General features: G+C 44.2%; 1 protein-coding gene across 6 annotated transcripts in view; it reads left to right on the forward strand.

Moving 5' to 3' along the window:
- KIAA1217 (KIAA1217 ortholog) overlaps positions 1-20,915 on the forward strand; it is a 396,114-nt gene that overhangs the window by 358,227 nt on the left and 16,972 nt on the right. For all 6 annotated transcript variants that reach the window (XM_012731298.1, XM_012731297.1, XM_012731301.1 and 3 more), the window contains 5 exons: positions 521-687; positions 8,899-9,074; positions 13,331-13,461; positions 13,889-14,036; positions 17,945-18,362. In XM_012731298.1, coding sequence (XP_012586752.1) covers positions 521-687; positions 8,899-9,074; positions 13,331-13,461; positions 13,889-14,036; positions 17,945-18,362 — 1,040 coding nt within the window. The remainder of the gene's footprint in view (positions 1-520; positions 688-8,898; positions 9,075-13,330; positions 13,462-13,888; positions 14,037-17,944; positions 18,363-20,915) is intronic.

A 20,915-nucleotide genomic window follows, 5' to 3' on the forward strand; every position in this document is an offset into this window, starting at 1 on the left:
TACTATACCATACTATACTATACCATACCATATTATATCATACCATATATACCATACTATACCATACCATACCATATAATACCATATATACCATACTATACCATTACCGTACTATATATACTATACTATACCTTACCATATTATATCATACCATACTATACCATACCATACCATATAATACCATATATACCATACTATACCATTACCGTACTATATATACTATACTATACCTTACCATATTATATCATACCATATATACCATACCATACTATATGTACCATACTATACCATACTATACTATACTATAACACTGCAGACTGCATACTATAGCATTGCAGGAATGTTCCACTCTTTAATTAAACCTAACTCCTTACCCTGGCCATTTAGAGAACCCACATAATTCAAAAACTTGTATCCTAAGGAAGGCAGTGAGCAGTTTTAGAGTTACTAATTCACATGGGACTTACAGCTTACACTCCGTCGTCTGGCGTTCTTAGACTCTGTTACTCTGTTCTCATAGGGATGCCCCACATTTCTGGCGGGAAGACTCTCAGCGCCCTGGAGCCCCTGGGACCCCCCAGCCAGTCCCTGTCTGTGGGCACCCCCGCTGTCCACGCCAGCTTGCTCCACATGCGGCACAGTGTGGCCGAACTCAGGCTCCAGCTCCAGCAGATGCGACAGCTCCAGGTAAAACCGTGCTCCGTACAGCGGTCAGCGCCTCCCCTCCTCCTCCGCCTCCTCCCACACGCCGAGCCCATGGTCATGCCTAGCCCATGGTCATGCCTAGCCCATGGTCATGCCTAGCCCATGGTCATGCCTAGCCCATGGCACTTCCACCAGCCGTTTTCTAGGTGCCGACTCTGCCGGAGCGCAGGACCCAGTAGATGTGGCTTCCTCGCTCATATTCATCCGCCAGGCCTCGGCAGCCTTCCAGGGCAGCTCGGTGGATCTACAGACTCTTGTTTGAGTTGTGAATGCTTTCACACATGAGCACCCACTAAACATGTTTTTTTTTGGGGGGGGGGTGGAGCTGAAAGAGGAGTCCTGTAGAGCATTCTAGCAGCCCGTTAACACTTCCTGTGGATACGGTCTTTCAGCTTCCTGCTCCTCCCCTGGAAGTGGCACAAAGGTGTGACAGTCAGCTGTGTTTGTTCTTTTTTAACAAGGAAATGTGTGATGTATTTAGAAATATGAGTTAGACTAGGAGAAGAATCCATAAGGAAAAGAAGTCGTCATGGATGATGCATTGAGAAAAACACTTGTGTCTTATATGGCTCGTGTATATTCCATGTTATTTCCAAGTTATTCCAAATAATTAGAAATAATGTTGCATATTATTTTCCTTCCTCTTCTCTATTGTGAAGGAATGTATGAAGTATATGGGAAGGAAAGGTGACTTTTCATGTCAGAAATCTTGGCAAAGAAGTCCCATAAATCTGAGCAAGCAGAATCATATATCTCCTGGTTCTGGGCAATAAGGAAATAGACTATTTCTTTATAAAATCATGTGGCTGCTTCATGCATTGTCTTCGGTAGTAGGTTGGACTTTGAAAATGGAATGTTGGCGTAGACTGAACCAGTAGGCATATCCTGCCTGCTTCCAGAGCATCCCACCCACCAGTGAGCAACGCTTAGGTGTGGCATCCTCAGCAGCCAGTGGGTGTAGCCTCCTGAGCAGGTGCGCTCCTACAGGGACAGGGCTCCAGTTACAGTGTGTAGAGGGGTGAGGAAGTCAAATGCCCGCATTTTCCAGAGAGAACCTAACAGGTGAGGTGGAGGAGGCCAGGTGGAGAGTTGTTTACTCTAAAGGACAGTCAGCACTCAGTTCCAGATAGCTCTTCACCTGGTAGCAATAGAGTGCAGTGTTTCTAGATGCTTGAGCATTTCAAGAGATTCTGCAAATACTAGTTTTATAGGAAATATCTGTGTTTTTAAATATTGGTAAGTAAAAACCAAATATTTGGTGCTTTGCATGCTCCTGCCTTGTAGCGCCACCTACTGGCCACTTGAAATGTGCGCTCTTCGTTGGATGCTTCCAAGAATAAAATTCTGAGGTCTGTCGTTTGTGGCAGCCCTCCTGCTTTCAGAAGTGTGCATTTGTTAGTTTGGGGTACAGGTGTGGCACTGCGGTAGCATAAAAGTCATGCCTCATGCTTCCCCTGAAATGTGACAAATTTGAGCTCCCCACATTAATGTTTGTGGTGGTAACTCAGCTGGGACTGGCTGGCATTACTCTCCTGCTGTCTGGGAAACGTCTCCTACAGCTTACCGCCACTCCTTCAACCTTTGAATTGTGGTGATTCAGGGTAGAACTGTAGTTTCTCAAATAAAAAGTCCTTCCGTCAAGGTCTGGGATTGCTGTTTTAACCACGAAATTTCCTTTATTGCCCACAATTGCTCAGACCCACAAATTTACAGCTATTCTTGCAGTGCTCTTGAGTTCAGAAGTCAGGGTCATTCACTGGGGCTTTGGTGGAAGGTGAGTGAAGGAGGGGCACTTAAGAAGGTGTGAAATTATAATCCAAAATTATATAATTGCATTAACAAAGGGCAAATGAATAAAGTGGGGGGTGGGGAGAAATATGCTCAATTCTGAAGATCTGCTACAGGGAGAGATAAGCTCTTTGTTTTCTCACCTGGCTGCTGCTATTTCTGCCTCTCTGATATAGCCTATGTCCCAGACAGCTCTTCGCCAGGCCCCTCTCTTTTCTGTCAGAGTCTATTTAAGACAAAGTGCTGTTTAGAATAATTAAGTGATACCTGTATATGTACTATACACCAGAATGGAAGTGCAACCCCCAAAGTGATTACCAGCCAAATAATGGAGCTATCATTATGAGAGATATGAAACTCTGTAGAATAGTCTCAAAGAACAAAATTGAATTAGAAATTCAAATGTTCTTTGAACTGTGCTATAAAGTAGTGAAACTGAGTGAATTTTTTTTGTGTTTGGCAGCCAGCTCCAGTAATTAGATAATTAAATCACTGGAAACCCCTAGACTGTAAAGCATATCCTATTTGAGCATTTCATTTTCAGAATTGATTGATGATTCTCAGGAATGGAAATTTGATGCAGACACAGTGGGGTGGGTAGATTTAAATTGGGCAAAAAGAGCAAAAGAAGATGATCAAGAAAATGATTCAGTTCTGTTCATGTGATTCCCTGCTCTCCCACTTCACATGAATTATCAGTCCAGGAGAAGGACTGATAATTCTGCCCTCTAGAACCACCGAAGACCTTTAACAAAATCATTGGCACTTGAGAACCACTGCTAGAGTCTCATTTCTTTGATGTGGTCCAGAGGCCAGACACAGGTGATTCTGGAATGTTGGGGGAAGCTGATCTCAGGCAATATGAATGCTCCATCTATTGAGATGCCTCTTTAAAAATGCTGAGATCTCAGTCATCAATCACAAAGTGTAAAGGAGAAACAAGCAACAGGTTTGGTACTAAAACTATGATGCCTTGTAAGTGAGAGACATACTAAGTGACCTTAATGCCCCAGCCTCAGGGCACTCCCCGGTAGTGCAGCGGGTTAAAGCACTGCACTAAGAAGCTAAAGCCGCTTCCACATGAGTTCGATCCCCATCTGCCCCAGAGGTGACCCACATGGTGTGGCAGACCTCTCCTGACCCGCCCGCTGCTCCCCTCAACAGTGTACTTCCTCAGTCGACCTGTTCTGCTCCCCACTCTGTCTCTGGTGAATCCTCTCACCGCCCCTGCATCTCTGGCCTGTACCCCAGCTCTGTATGCATAAATAAATATTTAAATTTTTTTAAAAGCCCCAGCTTCAGACAATTCAGCTCCTTCCCAGGCACCACTTAGATGCCTTCTCTACTTAGACAGATACAAGGGCAATAGGAATTTGTACCTGGGTGACAGCTGTGTCTACAATTGGCTGGTAACACTGGAAAAGGGAGCAGGTGAAGGTGTTGTACTAGAATTTTTCCTTCAAAAAATAATTACCTTTTTACCTTTTGTAATTCACAAAACACCTCCTTTTTCTAAAAATAAGATATACTTTTTTTTTCAAGTGCCAGTGTTTGAATTTCAAATAAAATAATCCCATATCCACAGAAGTGACTATTTTTTCCCCTTCCCTAGGGGAAGAGAAAAGTTTCTGAAAGTAATGGTATAACTTCTGTGGTCCAATGAAACTTGACCTAAAAAAAAAAAAAAAAAAGGATAACAAGCCACTTCTACAATTCATGCAACTTTTGTCTTTGTTCCTATTGAATATTTCCTTGTTCTGCCTCCTATAAATAAAAACTTGGGTTATTCTGAACTTAATTTTCTTTCTTTTTTAAGATTTATTTATTTGTGCATACAGAACTGGGGTACAGGCCAGAGGTGCAGGGACGGTGAGAGGCTTCACCAGAGACAGAGTGGGGAGCAGAACAGGCAGATCTATGAAGTACACTGCTGAGGGGAGCAGCGGGCGGGTCAGGAGAGGTCTGCCGGGCCATGTGGCCACCTCCGGGGCAGGCGGGAATCGAACTCATGCTGAAGCAGCTTTAGATTCTCAGTGCTGTGCTTTAACCTACTGTGCCACCAGGGAGGGCCTAATTTTCCATTTTTAATATTACCGAGAATTTATTGTGTCTTCCTAACAGAGGGAGGAAGGAAAACATCAACATTAAAAACAGAAACAGCAAAACACAGAGCCCTTGTGTTTGAAATGATATAATGCAATACAGTTATTTTAAGTTATAGAAGATGTGCCTTCTAGAAATATGCCAGTCTTCAGACGTCCAAGATAATTGTCATGGGAGTGTGTCCTTGAAAAAAACACATTGGAGCTTGAACCATGCTGAGCAGACAGACCTTTTTCTCCCACCAACTAGAAATATTAAATGGAACCATTATGGGGGCTGACAGATGACATACAGTGCACCAAGCCCAAGTTTGACCTTCTCACAGATGCTGTCTAAATGGAGCAACGTCTGCCAGGTGACATGCAGTTGAATCAGGCATCCTTCACCTGTTTCCTACAACCTGTGGACATACCTCATAGTCCAGAGCCATTCTGGAGTCTGGCTGTTGTCACAAAATTTCCTGGTATTTCCATAAATGTGTGGTACAGCCACTGTTCACTGTCACCAATAGACAGCAAGATCTTTAGTTACACCAGGCGCTGCTGACAAGATATATGTTTTAAAGTCTTACCTAGGAAGTCAAAATTGAGGATGTGAACTACCTGTCCATTCTGAGATGGCTAAAATTAGATGTAGGCAGTTTTCTAGTGTTTTGATGAAAATGATATGAATAGTATGGTCCAATTAAATTTTTTATGATCAAAAGCATTATTTCTGTCAAAGTATTTTAATAAAAATATCAAGGCATGGCATTTTCAATAAATTTATACTTAATGATGAGGAAATCATTGCAGTTGTATTTGCCATCCCACTTTTGACCATCTAGAAAACTGAGAAACCAATGTATGAAACAGCTATTCCCACACATTGGACTGCAGACAATGTACAGCACAGGATTATGTGCTTTAGAGGAGTGGAAAGAAAACAGCTGAAGCTACAGTTGACTTTGCTCCCTGCCTGGGGGCATTTTCAGATCATGTTGCAGAAAACAGACCATTGGCAGCCTCACTAAGTTGAGGAGATAAGATCAAAGTGTAAGGAAATAAAGCAGCTACAACTTGTGGGATGAAATACCAAATAAGAAGAGAGAACTATTGTATAGGGTAAAAGACCAGGCAAAAAGTAAAAGGCTAAAAGCTAAAACCTTGTCAGAGCTCACACAGGGTTGGGAGATAGATGTCCATATTTGGACAAGCAAAAGAAAGAAACTTTATTGGTCACCTGGGGAATTCAATAGAGATTAGTAAAGAGCCATGCTCTAGACTAGCTCTAGAGTAAATGCCACTGTAAGAAACTTTAAAACAAGCCTCAAAGGAACACAAGCTATCCACAGAAGGTGACCCACAGCAGACCTCTCCTCTTTTTCCCACTGCTCCCCTCAGCAGTGTATTTCAGTAGATCCACTGGTTTTTCTCCCCACTTTGTCTCTGGTGAATCTCCTATCTCCCACATCTCTAGCCTACACCCCAGTTCTTGTATGCATAAATAAATAAAAATAAATCTTTTTAAAAGACGAAAAGGATGAAAATGAATTGAAACTTAGTGATTAAGAGGAAAAGAGAAAAATATTAGGAGAAACAAAATAAACTTAATGACTTGAACTGCTGATGTCTCATTTATTTGAAGCATTAGGGGACAGATATTGGCCCACATTCTTCCTTCAGCAGTGGGTGCTAGGATGATGAGACAAGGCGGCCAGTTGCTGGAGGTGGGAGTAGAGAGCAGTGGCCAGAGAACCCAGGCGCTTGTGTGTCCTTCATGATTAACTCAGTTGGTGCCCATGTGCCAGCCAGTGTACAGTGGGAAATTCTCCCTTTAATCCCTCCAGCCCCTATTTCTGGGTGGAAGGATCAGACAGCGTGGAGTTCTGAGTGGTTAATTTGAATGCCACTCAACCGTGTTACTGTTTGAATACCTTGAATATTATGTGCAGTTGTGCTCCTTGGCTGTGTCCCTGGTCTTCAGAAACAATGCATTGAACTTGATTCACTGGTGAAGTATGTGTTGGCTACCTATTCTGGGCTAGAAATTGCTTGATTGAGAACCAAACAAACTTGCCTCTGCCTGGCTAGAGGGGCAGTTTGCAGTGGTTATCAAATGACTAAGCCTAACTCAAAAGACTTACTTCTCATTTTGATTCTGTGCTACAATTACCTAGTGACTCATAACCAGTCGCTTTCTTGGGATTTCGCTTTTCCAGTCTCTCAGATTTCAAAGTGTAAAATATTCCGGCTATAATTTCCACCTTGGTCACCATAGTTACTGCTGTCCACTGAATACTGTTGGCTTTATTGGAGCTTGTCTGTGAGAGTTGGACAAAAAGTTACTGCTGTCCATTGAATACTGTTGGCTTTATTGGAGCTTGTCTGTGAGATTTGGACAAAAAGTGCAGAGGGCTGAGGGTGCGCCTGTCACTCACAGCATAGTGACATTATGGGATCCTCAGTTGTCTGTTATTATCAACATTACAGCTTTAATTCAATTTGTGCATTCACCCTGTATTCATCCTATACTCTGTCCTGAAGGCAGAAATTAACCATGTGGCAGGAACAGCAGGTGCAAAGTCCCTGTGGCAGGAAGAAGCTCAGCCAGTGGGAACAGACAGTGAGTTCATGTCCGGAGCAGACACTGACTGCAGTGCAGGGAGCTGGCAAGTTAGTAAGGGCTCCCACCGCCTTGTGCCACCTTGTGTTCAGAATCGTAGCTGCAGAGAGAATAGAGGGGTGGCAGGGGAGAGGAGTCAAGCGCTATTCATTGTCTCCATAGGTGACACCTTTCAGCAACATACTGACCACAAAAAGGCATTAGCAATAAAAGCAGCAAGAGAGCATGACCATGAGTCACAGAAGAATTAACCCTGATTTAAAAAAAAAAAAAGTGGCTCATTTTTCTTTGGTTCCCTCCCAGACAGTACTGCAGGCCCCACGCCCAGATCATACTCCCTGATAATGTGTTCTAGGAGCTAGCTTGTTCCAGGCTCTATGTAAGCGCTGGGTCACCTTGCTGAATTTCCATTATTAGCCTGTGGGATGTGATATGCTGCTTTGGACAGACCCGGGAGACCAATTGTTGGCTCACTATCTTGTGGGGAAAACTGGAAATGGAACCTAGGCAGTTCTCTCTCTGTGTAGACAGTTAACCGCAGCACGTGCTGTTGTTTGAACTTGATGGTAAGTCTGAGGCTCCAATCGAATTGTTGTATCTTTATTCAGAACAATGGGAGACATGAAGAGGTGTCCAGCTGGTGGTGACAAGGTCAGATGTTGTTTCTCCTCAACAGATAACAGGATGTTAGCGTTCTGCTGAGGTTGTAGAGCAGGCAATAGTAAGATTGCTGTGAAATTTCAGGGAACACTTAGGTATAAAATAGTTACTGTCTTTGAAGCTACTTGAATGAATTAACTTAAATGTGCTGGCAGAAAATTGTCCTTCCCCAGGGACACACTCATCACCTTGGAAACAGGACTCAAGTGTCTGACTAGATTATGGTGAAGACTAGTTACAAAATCACATCCTCTACTCTCTGGGGTGAGAAACAAGAGTGCTCTGGAGTTCTATGGAAATTTTAAGGAAACTGGTCTTATCTATGCAAGTAACCTACATAGTATCCTGGAAAATTTCTAAGTTGCCAAGAGTCTTGGGCTTATCTGGAATCATTATCTTTGCCACCAGCAACAAGCAGTACTGTAGTTTAATGGTCTGTGATTACATGATATTTGTATAAACAAGAGGAACATGGTCTCTCTAACTGATACACTGAAATAGTCCACAGCCAGATGAACCTTTGTTGAGGACCTACTCCATGCCAAGTATATTTCATTTATTCCTCAGAATACCCCTGCCAAGAAGAGTGAATCCTCTCGTTCAAAGATAACTGTTAGTGGGGACTAACAGAGTCCTACCAGTGAGTCCCAGGCCCCACTGTTACCTGGGAGAGGGCAGAGGTTATGACCCAAAGTTTGTTTGGCTCCAAAACTATGCTCTTAGCTGCCCCCACAAAGTTCCACCAATGAGAGTGATGTCCATTGTCCCTGAAACACTGAACAGAATGAAGAAAGGATACTAATTTTTTTTTTGAGCTAGACAGAAAGCCTGAGTGTCAGTTGACTGCAGTGACTGTGATGTTGGCTGAAGAAGGAATATTATATACAATCTTGCCTCCCTTCCTTTTCTTGTTGAAAGAAAGAAAGATTCAGCTGTGGGGCTATTTATCCAAACCCGCTGCCAAAGGCCGCCAGGCATTCAGGCGCCCTGATGTCAGCCAGGCCGAGCCGATTGAGGTTGATTTCTTTTGTTCCACAGCTGCAGAACCAGGAGCTGCTGAGGGCAATGATGAAGAAGGCTGAGCTGGAAATCAGTAGCAAAGTGATTGAAACGATGAAGAGACTGGAGGATCCGGTGCAGCGACAGCGTGTTCTGGTGGAGCAAGAGAGACAGAAGTACCTGCACGAAGAGGAGAGGATCGTCAAGAAGCTGTGGTGAGTGTAGGCGACTTGCTGCAGGCCCACAGTTTAACTGGAAGGAAACCGCCCTTGCCAGTGGGGTGTTCTCCCTAAATGCTGCCCTCTCCTGCCCTCCTCCTTGGCTCCTCCTGTGCACAGGTGGGAGTTCTGCAGGTGGACACTGAGAGCTGTCTGTCCAGGCCCAAAAGTTCAGCAGTCTCCAGGAGACTAAGCCAATCTGTGTAAAAGCCAGAGCACCCTACACTTTTGGAGGTTCATCATCACATAAAGGAGCAATGGGAAAACCCAGTGATCAGTGGGCAGCCAGGACTTCATCTCATGTTCAAACTAATAGCCAAAATAACAGCAGTAAAATATTTTTCCTATTACTCAACCGTGATTAAATAGCGAAAGAATTAAATGTAAAGTATCGCTGATGCCGGAATGAAAGCCACGTTGGTGGACGCCACGGTCACATGTGCGGTTCTTAGTGGAAGCGGCCTCTCAGTCCTGCTGTTGAAACAGCTGGATTTTATCACTCCCTCGTGACTAGGGCGGGAGCATCTCTCATATTAACATGTTTGGTTACACAACCAAGATGTATCGTGGAAGGGTTTCTGCCATTCGTATCAAGCAGAGTAATTTTTGTGGGTTTTTCTGGTGTTGGTAATTCTCCTTCCTCTTGGAAAGCTTAAATCCCCCAATTACAGTTTTGGGGGAGCGACTTTCAGGTTTTTTGAATGACCAGATTTCAGAAGTCTGTGTGATGGAAAATATTGGGTTCTGTTTCAATTTGACATTTGAGCTGTAGTTTACATCACCTCAAATGGCCACCCACCGCGTCTGATTAACATCAGACTGCCCCTTCAGTAGCAGTCTTAGGGGGAAGAAGCAATTTGAGTTAATATTTTCCTTAAAAAATCAAATTTGACCACTATTCATGGGCATCTCAAAATATTTCTAATTTTTAGTGCACACATTTATAGTTAATTAATATTTTTGTCAGTCCAATTTTCTAAAGAAGTTTCTTCTGGACGACCTCTTTAAAATATGTCCTTTTAATAATTTTCTAAATGTTCCAATTAAATTATGCAGAACTAAATGTTCTTTAAAAATTACTTTTATTGATTAGCTGAAATATTTTTTGCTTCTGGCCTAGAAAAGGCATGTTAATCTCTGTGCTAGACCATCTCTGATGGGCTTTGTAGGAGGGGCCATGTGAATAAGATACACACAGGGCTCCCCCAGGAACCTCAGTCTGGCAAAGGAGAACAGACGAGTGCACATAACACAGAGCAGGTGATGTATAGAGGAGAGATTGCGTCTGGCCCCCGAGATCAGCAGTAAGCTGAAGTTAGTGACTCTTCCTCTAAACACAGTGCCGTGAGGGGGCCCATTCTCACAAGTGTTATGTTCATTTGAACTGAGATGTCTTGGAGGACAAGAAGGATTTCATCAGTGGAAGTTAGAGGGCACTGGGGTGGGTTGGGGTCTCCCAGGAAACTGAGCCCGGTAAACCCACAAGTGTCAGAATCTGAAAGCTATATCCTTGGAGAGTTGGTGGTGTCCAGGAGGTGGAGCTAGTTTTGTCTCAGCCTGGGTTGCACCATTCCTGTCTGCATGGTGCCTGCCCTGTTCTCATACTACACGTAAACCCTGCCTGCCAGCTTGTGCTTATTGAGATTAGAAGATCCTAGAGCAGAATCTGGATTTCTGCCTGTTCATGATAATCCCTAGGTCCCAACCCCAGATCAAGAATTTCTCTGGAAATTTAGAATTTGGGAATGTGTATTTTGCCAAATTGCAAAGGAGATTCCAAAGCATCTACACATTTGAATTACTGGCCAGTCTGATGAGGCCACTAAATTTTTTTGGTCAAGGAAGTTGCAAAGTCAGAGCTACACTTACACAGTCCTGGAGGGGATCAGATGTAAGTGGATTGAGTTCAGGGAAATGACTTCGGAAGTGACGATAACAGTTTAGACAATGTCAATAAGGTCTGAATCCAGCAAGATGCACAGAAATAGAAAAGGAAATCAAAAAAAATAAACTAATTGGATGGTTCAATGGCTGCAGAAGAGGGTTATAATAGCAGGCAGCTGGAAATTTCATTTGCAGAACATTAGAAAAATGACTACCTCTCTCCTTCCCCACACTCCCTTCCCCTCCCTTTCGCCTCCTCTGCCCCAGATTCTCACACTCACAAACCCACGTCTACCTGGGATATTCCCTTGAGAATCATGTAGGGTTAAGTTGCTGGTGAGCCATTCAAATGGTAGAGGTGAAATTTGGGTCTAGAACTATGGGGAGAAATTGGATCAAGGTAACGTCTTGGGTTTCTAATAATGGTCAGATGAAATTTATTTCAACAAATCCATGCTTCTATACAGCCAAAGTAGAATGAATTGCAACTCCAAAAAATAGAGTGGATGTACCTATAAACAGTAGCATCTGGGGATATCTAACATTCATTTGAACAGAGCTCACATTCAAAGGCCATATTTATTACTATAATAAGAAATTTTAATTTCAGCATTTACTTTAGCTCCGTGGTCTGATTTGCATTTTAAATGAGCCAATTATCTGTGTATGTTTGCTTTATCTATAAGATATGGTAGACAGGAGGAGAATGACTTTGTTGCATAATGTCACATAGCGACGCATTTGTGTCTGTTTGGTGATTGGCAGGGAAAGCTGTGACTTGAGGAGTCTCCTATGCAAAGGTTATGAAATCCAAGTGGTGTACTGGGTAGAAGAGATTAAGTTATAGGCAGACTGGGTGGTGACAACTCCCTGGCAGTCTTGTGGGTTGTTGATGGAGCCACGAGTCTTCTCTCTTCCCATCAAGCTTGAAAAGACCAGACACTGTGCCCGTTCTACACATTGCAATAATATGGTGATGAATGCAAAAACTTTCCGCACAAAGGTTCCATATTCCGAGCTTGCCTGGGTGATGGTTGCCTTCTCGCACCTGGGGATTGGAGCTCTGTGTTTTCCTGTGAGTGTGTTTACAAAACACTGGGCTCCTTTCCATGTTTGCAAATGTGGACAGTTGCAAACAAAGTGAATGCAGCTTTCCCTTTTCCTCAAATTGCATCATCTCATGTGAAAGAGAGATAAACAAATTGGTCCTTTTTCTGTGGGAGAATTGAAAGCATCACCAAAGAAAACACCTCTCCACTTCTTGGAGGCAGATAAAAGCAGATTTGCCTTGTTGAACGTGACCTCCTGCCTGAATCCCATGGCTCACCTCTGGGGCAGGGGCTCCCTGGCCATCCTTGATCAGACACTGTCTGCCTTCGCTTCTGCTCCTCTGTCTGAATAGTTGTTTCCTGCCACCAAGGGATTTTTTTTATTTCTCAAAGATTTTTTTTTCCAAGTCAAGAGTTTTCTGCTGTCAGATTTACAGGTACTAAAGAGACACAGAAAGGTAGGTTAGGATGACGTTATTAATTGATAAGAGACAGGATGTCACTGTTTGTTTGTTTGTTTGTTTGTTTGTTTGTTTGTTTGTTTGTTTGTTTGTTTGTTGAAGCAGAAAGCCTGAGTTTCGCTCTCTTAGAACTGAGCATGCCCTGAGGTGTACACCCACACACTCCCCAGAATCAGGGCTGGAGTCATCACTTTTCTATTGTAGCTTGCAGAAGAAAGTCTATCCTTATTGATGGGACAGTTACTCTCCCCAAGTGACATTTAACAATCGTAGAGACGTTCTTGTTTGTCAAAAGTTGGGGGAAGGGCGGAGGGCCAGCATCTAGTAAACATCCCCAGCCCGTAGGGTGCTGCTAAGCATCCTCCAGCACCATGGACAAACCACCATGAGGAGTTATCTGTCCAAAGTGACCAGGGCCGAGGCTGAGGACTCTGACAAGCCAAAGGTGGGCTGCTGATTTTGCTGTACCACAGCGTGGACTGTGCTCTCTATTCTCTGTGTTCTCTTTGTTCCTTTCCCTCTCTCCTTTCCTCTCTTCTCCCCCTCCCTCCTCCCCATCACCTGCGCACTGTTGCTCCCTTACTCCCTGAAACAAGGAGCCCGTCCTTTGTCGGAAGCCGCTAACTGGGGCCTGCACGCGATCGGGCGCTGGGGAAACTTCCTTGCACCTGCCTGATAGCTCAGCAAAATGCTTTCAGACAAACCAAGCTACTCTTCTAAGATACACGCCCACCATCTAAACAGAAGGCCAGGGAGGGAGGGAGACACGGTGCGTGGGAGGAGAATACCGCACTGTCCCTCTGAGGACCTCGGTGTTCACTCCTGTCTCTGGTCTGCTTCCCCTCCAAACCCCCTGCAGTGAACTGGAAGACTTTGTTGAAGATTTGAAGAAAGACTCTGCATCAGCTGGCCGGGTGGTTACCCTAAAAGATGTGGAAGATGGGGCTTTTCTCCTGAGGCAAGTGGGAGAGGCGGTAGCTACCCTGAAAGGTGAGCTTCCTCCTGGAAGGGAGACGTCTGAAGTGTGTCCCCTGGGGTGTTTAAAAGTTTGTCAGGTAGCGGAGTCCTTCATCCATTCACTCACTCACTCACTCACTCATTCATTCATGCAAGCAAGCATTCATCAAACACCTTGTGCCCGGCACTGTTCTAGGCACTTGGGATACATAACTGAACAAAACAGGCAAACAAGCCTGTCTTCTTAGAGCTGGATGCTTGTTGATTTAGAACTACATGTTGCTAATCACGGCTTCTCTTTCCTGGGCTCTTATGTGTGCTGTGCCATAAAGCTCAGACAAAGAGACAGCAGATCTATCCCGAAACACACACAGGATGCCCAGGTCCATGGCGGTGGGGGCGGGGGGCTTGCTCTTCTGGCTTGTTCTCCAACAACTCACCAGCTGCTTTTGGCCTGCAGGAGAATTTCCAACCTTACAAAACAAGATGCGGGCCATCCTGCGCATTGAAGTGGAGGCCGTACGCTTCCTGAAGGAGGAACCGCACCGGCTGGACAGCCTCTTACAGAGAGTGCGGGGCATGACGGACACCCTGACCACGCTGCGGAGGTAACTGGGCCTCTCGGGGGCTTGCAGCGTGGGGGGCCAGCTAGTGGGAACATTGAGGGTGCGGTGTCTGGACTCCAGGCTGCATATTTTTTTTTAAAGATTTATTTATTTATTCATACAGAACTGGGGTACAGGCCAGAGGCTCAGGGGCGGTGAGAGTCTTTACCAGAGACAGAGTGGGGAGCAGAACAGGCAGATCGACTCAGTACACTGCTGAGGGGAACAGCAGGCAGGTCAGGAGAGGTCTGCCACGCCATGTGGTCACCTCCAGGGCAGGCAGGGATCGAATTCATGCAGAATTGGCTTAAGCTTCTTAGTGCTGTGCTTTAACCCGCTGCGCCACAGGGAAGGCCCAGGCTGCACATTTTAAGAATTATTTGAAGGTGGTTCTTTTAAATATGTTTTTGAAGTTGAAGAGTTGATCAGAATGTATTTTAATTGTCCCCTTTAGGAGCACAGATGACTTTAGTTAGTAGAAATAAAGCCCATCATGAATGATTTACTGAAAGAGTATCCAAGAAATTGTTAATTCCATCTAGAAAGGGAAAATGAAAGCCCTTGAGTGGCACAAGCCAGGTGCTATTACCTATCCATCAAAGAGGACCAGTGTAGAGGAAAGACTGAAAGAAATCACTGACTCACCCATGACTTTCACTGCAAAGAAAATGCCAGAACTCCATACCATGTAAAACATACTGACATATACACATACAGGATTTATGTTGCAAAAAACACTTCTCTCATCAGTGTCTTATACCATCACACACTGTCTTTGAGTTATGAATGTCTTTCTTCTCAACACAATGGAAACAATGGCTCACACTGAAAAGCACTTCTATGTGGCAGGGCACTGAACTTTACATGTCTTAGCTCCATTGGTCTCAGCTCAGAACCTACTAGACAGGGATTATTTTTCCAACTTTGTAGGAAGAATTGGATTTTGAGGAGAGCAGAGATGGTTGGGATGTGAACCAAGATTGACTCCCGGATTTGGTTGTTTCAGAACACACAGTCAGGCTATCAGCAATATCTGGACATTTTATCTCTGCTCCAGCCTCGATATTGGGTGTTAAGAATGTAATAATACTGACACAAATAGTACCCCTGCCTTTATAAAACTTCCTCTCTCACATGGAAAATAAACACAGCTACCAAAAAACAATCTATCGAAACCTTCCAACAATGACACTCCCTGAGATTTTAGTTTTTTAATCACTATAATCATTTGATCAGATTTCTAAGAGAAACCAATGTGCCATTTGACTTTTAAATGAATGATTAACCATAGATGCAAGTCAGTTTTTCTAGTAGAGATGACCTCAAAAAAGAGCCCCTTCTGAGATGATATTACCACAAAGTAACTGTATAAACACCTTTATAAGTTTTATGATGCCAAGGAAAGCCTGAAGTAAAACAGTGGTGTCCTCCTGAAGAAACCACGTCTGACTGAGAACAGGAAGAAGTTGTACCTGAATTACATTTTCTCATAGTTTTACCAAATTTATCTAGCCAGCATGATGTTCCAGAAGGATAAAAATCTGTTCAAAGAATTCTTCATTAAGCTCTTACCTAAAGATGGCATCCCATCTGCAAAGCCTAACACAAACCACCTTATTAAGTGGAAAGAGATAGTAAGCTGGAAGGTAACACTGCCAGCATTTCTCTCGTCTCTTCCCTAAAAGACATTTGAGTCAGCAGAGTGATAAAGCTCAGTATTTGTCTTATCACCAGAGAATGCAATTTCTTTTTAAAAAGCAGGGATTGTGTGTTTCTAATGTGATAGGACTCTATCTCATAAAGACTCAGCAGTGAGAATGACAAAGAAACTTATGTAACTTTAAAAATAAAAAAATTTAGCTGCCATCAGGCTGCTCACCGCAAGCCTTTATACTATTAATTTTTTCTTAGTACCATCCATGTATAGCATGCTATATTTGGCAACATGGAATAGTTGGGTTGGGGGAGTGGGGGACATGCACCCAGACCCCAAGGATTTCATGCATCCTTATACCCTAGCAGAGATGATAAAGCCCTTGACAGTCACAGTTCAGAACCACCAATGGCCTTGGGAAGATGCTGAAGTGGTTTGTTGTGTGTTGACTTTGAGGTGCTAGAAGGATATCCAGACAGAGCTGTCCCACTAGGCACTTGGAAATATGAATTGAAATTCAAAAGCCAGAGTGAGAAGGGGTCCCTGCCTAGCCTGGAGAGAAGGACGGGAGAGGGTATGAATATTGAATATGGAAGTGATGGCTTGGTGGAATAAGAGGGAAAGGAGGGAACAGATCCTGGGAGAACTGTAAAGACATGGTAGACATAAAGTTAAATTAGCAAAAGAAACAAAGGAGTGAATAGTAGAGGAGAGTCAGAGTATGCAGTGACTTTTCAAATCAAAAAGAGAGAAAACCTTTTAATAAGAAGAGAATGAGGGACTAGTTAAAAGTTACAGATTAAGTACCATGTTTAACTTTGTCTTACATATAACTTTACAGTAATCATATCAACTATCCCTAAGAAAGACATCATCATCCTCACGTTCTATAGAAAAGTGTCAGGCTCAAAAACACAACCTTCCCAACATTGTAGATCGAGAACATGACAGAATTGATAACCGGACACAGGCCTGAAGACACCAAAGACTGTGTCTTTTCTACTGCACCATGGGTTGTCAGAAAGCTTATGATGTACTTTTTTCTATTTTTGAAGTCAAAATGCATCATGGTTTTTCCAACAGCCCAACATCATTGAAAGGCCCCAGAGAACAGAACAGTGAGCATTCACCCAGTTGTTGACCTTGCACAAAGACCTGTTGAGTCAGTCTGGGTGGGGAAGTCATATGGCATCAGAACTACAAGAGCAAGCAGAAGGAAATTAGAATGTAAGCTACACTCCTGGGGTTTCCGCAATGAAAGTTGGAGAGTTTGGAGGGCCTACGAAGCTTTATGAGGTTAGTACTGAGCACTTTGGAGAGACATCCAAGCCAGGATTCAGTGGAGACGCCATTGTTAGAATCATGTGACCACTTCATGCCATCATGCCCGAGAGTGACAGAATCATGTCAGTCTGCCCAAAACAATATTGGTGGGAAGGAAAGACAGGGCATCTCCTCAAAAAAGACAGCAAGCAGCTCCAGGGATAACTGGGGGTGGAATGTCTAATGTGTTGTTATGGAAACACTCAGCCCTGACTGTACCTCTGCATTTTAGAGACTGAGTTTGGCTATAACTTTTTGCCAGTCTTTGGGATGGCACAGCAGGGGCATCTACCATGACAGTCCAGTGAAAAGTCACCAGTGCTCAGGCCCTCCCTGGTGGCACAGCGGGTTAAAGCACAACACTGAGAATCTAAATCCACTTACGCATGAGTTCGATCCCCCACTGCCCCGGAGGTGACCCACATGGCTCGGCAGACCTCTCCTGACCCACCCGCTGCTCCCCACTCTGTCTCTGGTGAATCCTCTCACCGCCCCTGCACCTCTGGCCTGTACCCCAGCTCTATATGCATAAATAAATAAATCTTTAAAAAAAAAAAAAAAAAGTCGGGCTCTCCCTGGTGGCGCAGCGGGTTAAAGCACTGCACTGAGAATCTAAAGCCGCTTCCGCATGAGTTCGATTCCCGCCTGCCCCGGAGGAGACCACATGGCGTGGCAGACCTCTCCTGACCCGCCCACTGCTCCCCTCAGCAGTGTACTTCGTCGATCTGCCTGTTCTGCTCCCCACTCTGTCTCTGGTGAAGCCTCTCACCGCCCCTGAGCCTCTGGCCTGTACCCCAGTTCTGTATGTACAAATAAATAAATCTTAAAAAAAATTAAAAAAATAAAAAAAATAATAATAATAAAAAATAAAAAAAAAAAAAAGTCACCAGTGCTCAGTGCTCAAGTCGACACTGCTCTGCATGGTTTTTCCCAGACACGTCACTGACGGGCTCCTGAAAGGAACGGACGCAGCGCAGGCCGCGCAGTATGTCGCCATGGAGAAAGCCACGGCCGCGGAAGTCCTGAGGGGCCAGGAGGAGGCAGGCCAGCCCCTCCACGCCGCAGGCGTCCCAGGCGATGTGAAGTCGGAAGTGGTGCCCTTGACGGTCCATCACGCCCAGAGCGCGCCGGTGGTCATCCAGCCCTCCCAGCTCTCCTCCACCCTGCCAAACCAGGCCCAGCACGGCGCTGCAGGTGCCCACCCCGCCAGCCCTCCCGGCATCACACAGGAAATGCCCTCCACGCTGGCGCTTCAGTCCCCACAGAGGCCGGTGACCGGCTCTGCCATGCAGTCCTTGTTCATTGAGGAAATCCACAGTGCGAGTGCCAAGCACAGGGCCGTGTCTATTGAAGTGAGTCTTATTTCCATTTTTCATCATTAGGTAGCATAGCCGCGGGGTTTCCTATAGAGATTAGTCTGGGTGCACGTGCACATACCCCAAAGATCTGTGTTTACCAGAGAGAATGCACCCATCACCCCATCACTGATAGTTCATTCTCAAAGATGCACTTTTTTTTTTTTTAGTATTTTATTTATTTATTTATTTATTCATGTTAGTTTGTCTTCATATATTGTTGTTATTTTTTGGACATTATTTGATTCCTCTTGGCCATCAAAGATGGTCTTTTAAAACCACCAGTGGGCTTCAATGACCGGATGAAAAAAGGCCATCAGATTTCAAAGGAGGGTACCCGCCCACCTGTAGGAAGGCAGGACTGTACAGTGTTGGTGTGTGTTTAGAAACCGCTCTCTGGGGGAAATTCCATTGGATTTGTAGCTTTTGCCTGTTTCTGAGGTGGGAAGACCACTACCTTCCCTGATACTAGGACACAACATGACAGCTGTGTGTGCAGTCTGAGGAAACCTGCCGTCCTCTCTCCAGAGGGAGCAGGCACAGGGCACTGGCTACAGCCTGCGGAGGGCTTGTCAAGCTTTGAAAATTAAGTAGAAGCTGAAAAATAAGCAGAGAAGGGTGGTGAAGGCACTGGAGGATAGAGAAATGCTGGCACAGAGAACCAGGAGTGTAACTGGAAACAAGAAAGAGGTGGTAAGGCCACAAAGCAGGAACCCAGTTTTGGAGACCTTGACAACAGGCTGACATGTCAAGTTTATGTTGTAGGGATCAGAAAAATGCAGCAGCTTGATCCAGTGACCAAAATGCCATCTTCTGGAAACAATACACAGAATTGACTGAGGTGATGGATCTGGAATTAAGGGGACTGGGAAGGAAGTTATGGCCAGTGGCTTGGGAACACAAGGCACAGACAGTCAAGATAGAGAAAGCTAGGTCAAAGCATGCAACATAGAGAAAAGGCACACTTTTTAGTTGTTTTTTTAATCAAGAGCTGGTCTCTACGCTCAAGTAACATTTTTGTTTCCTTAGTTCTCACCACACAATGTTTCCTCCACATGCTTCTTTATCCCCACCGAAACCTGGTCCAAACTCTTCCTGCACCCCTTGAATGTCAGCGGAGGATAACTCAGGGTACAGGAAGAGGCGACCTCTTAAAACTGCTCCTGGGCCTCTGAACACCACATAGCTGCTCTCTGCCCCATGGTCAGTAGATGCGCCTCTGACCCAAGTGAGCTAGTGACAAAATGCATTTCCTAGGAGGGGGTGGAAACGTGGCTGGCTGCCATGAGCAGATCACGATTCTGCGGTTTATGCCTAACCAGGCAGGGGAGAGAGCTGAAACCACATTCTGCCTGACAGAGGCTCTGCCACTTTAAACATCACCATATGTAAAGGATGTCCAAAAGACTCATTTATTTCACAAATAACTATTGAGAACACACTGAGCTTGGCTATTTTAGATTTTGCTGGGGAAACTTATGAAGCACTTTCCAGTGCCCTGACCCACAGGCAGGAGGAGGCCTGGGTCTACCAGTTCTGCCATCAAGGAATAAGGTAAACCTTATTCACTCGACAACTACTACCAACTCCTCATGTGCCAGGCACTCATAGGCTCTGGGATAGGTAGAGTCCAGGCCCTCGAGAAACTCCCCCACTAGAAGAGACAGAGAACATGTGGATACAAACTGATGATAAACACTAGGAAGAAAAAAACAGGCTGGTACAGATGGTGATAGTGGAATCTGTTATTCTTGTAGAGTGAATCTTGGACTAATTTTTCATTTTACACCCCAATGTTCTGTTCCATAAAACGTGTTGATAAAGTGATCTCTTGGGTCTTTTTCCATGTCTTATATTTTAGGTTCCTGCTAATCATGGTACTAATTTCCTGGAACGATAGGCAGGAAATTTTTCTTTGCCATATTAACAAGTATTTTAAAATACATCTTATGTATTCTCCCTATTGTAGAACTTGATGGAGCTTAGAGGTCATCATCTTAATAGCCCCCCATTTTGTAAGTAAGAAAATGTGAAGCAGAAATTCTGATAGCAAGCGATTCTTTAACAGAAGTTGAGCTAAGACCTAGGATTCTTTGCTCCTAGTCAGTGTTTTGGTTTTTGTTTGTTTGAACTTCTCTTCCACAATGAAAATTGAATGTAGAAAACGAAAACTGGTTTAAGCATACATTGTACAAAAATGAAGGATGATACAATGAATATATTTTTAAATTTTTTTACTTAAAAAGAACTGGATTATAGGAAACATACCTTTGAAAACATACCCATGGCCCCTTTTGTTAGTATTGGGAGATGTATCTAGCAAGTGCCTGTTTAATGCATGAATTTAGGTTTCTAATCTTGCTTCTCTGTTCATGACTAGCACTTGAGTTTAAATGGCAGTTCATAGAAAAGATGGCAGAAGTGTCACCCAGAGTGGAACCCAAAGTGTTGTTCCAACAACACTTCTGCATTATAGCTCTTTCTGCTCCACCATAAAATCTCTAAACTATTAATAAACTTTTTTCTCTGGATTTTAAACTTTCTCTACCT

The sequence above is a fragment of the Condylura cristata genome, unplaced genomic scaffold, assembly GCF_000260355.1.
Source record: "Condylura cristata isolate star-nosed mole 26May11 unplaced genomic scaffold, ConCri1.0 scaffold00030, whole genome shotgun sequence".
NCBI classification, from domain to species: Eukaryota; Metazoa; Chordata; class Mammalia; order Eulipotyphla; family Talpidae; genus Condylura; species Condylura cristata.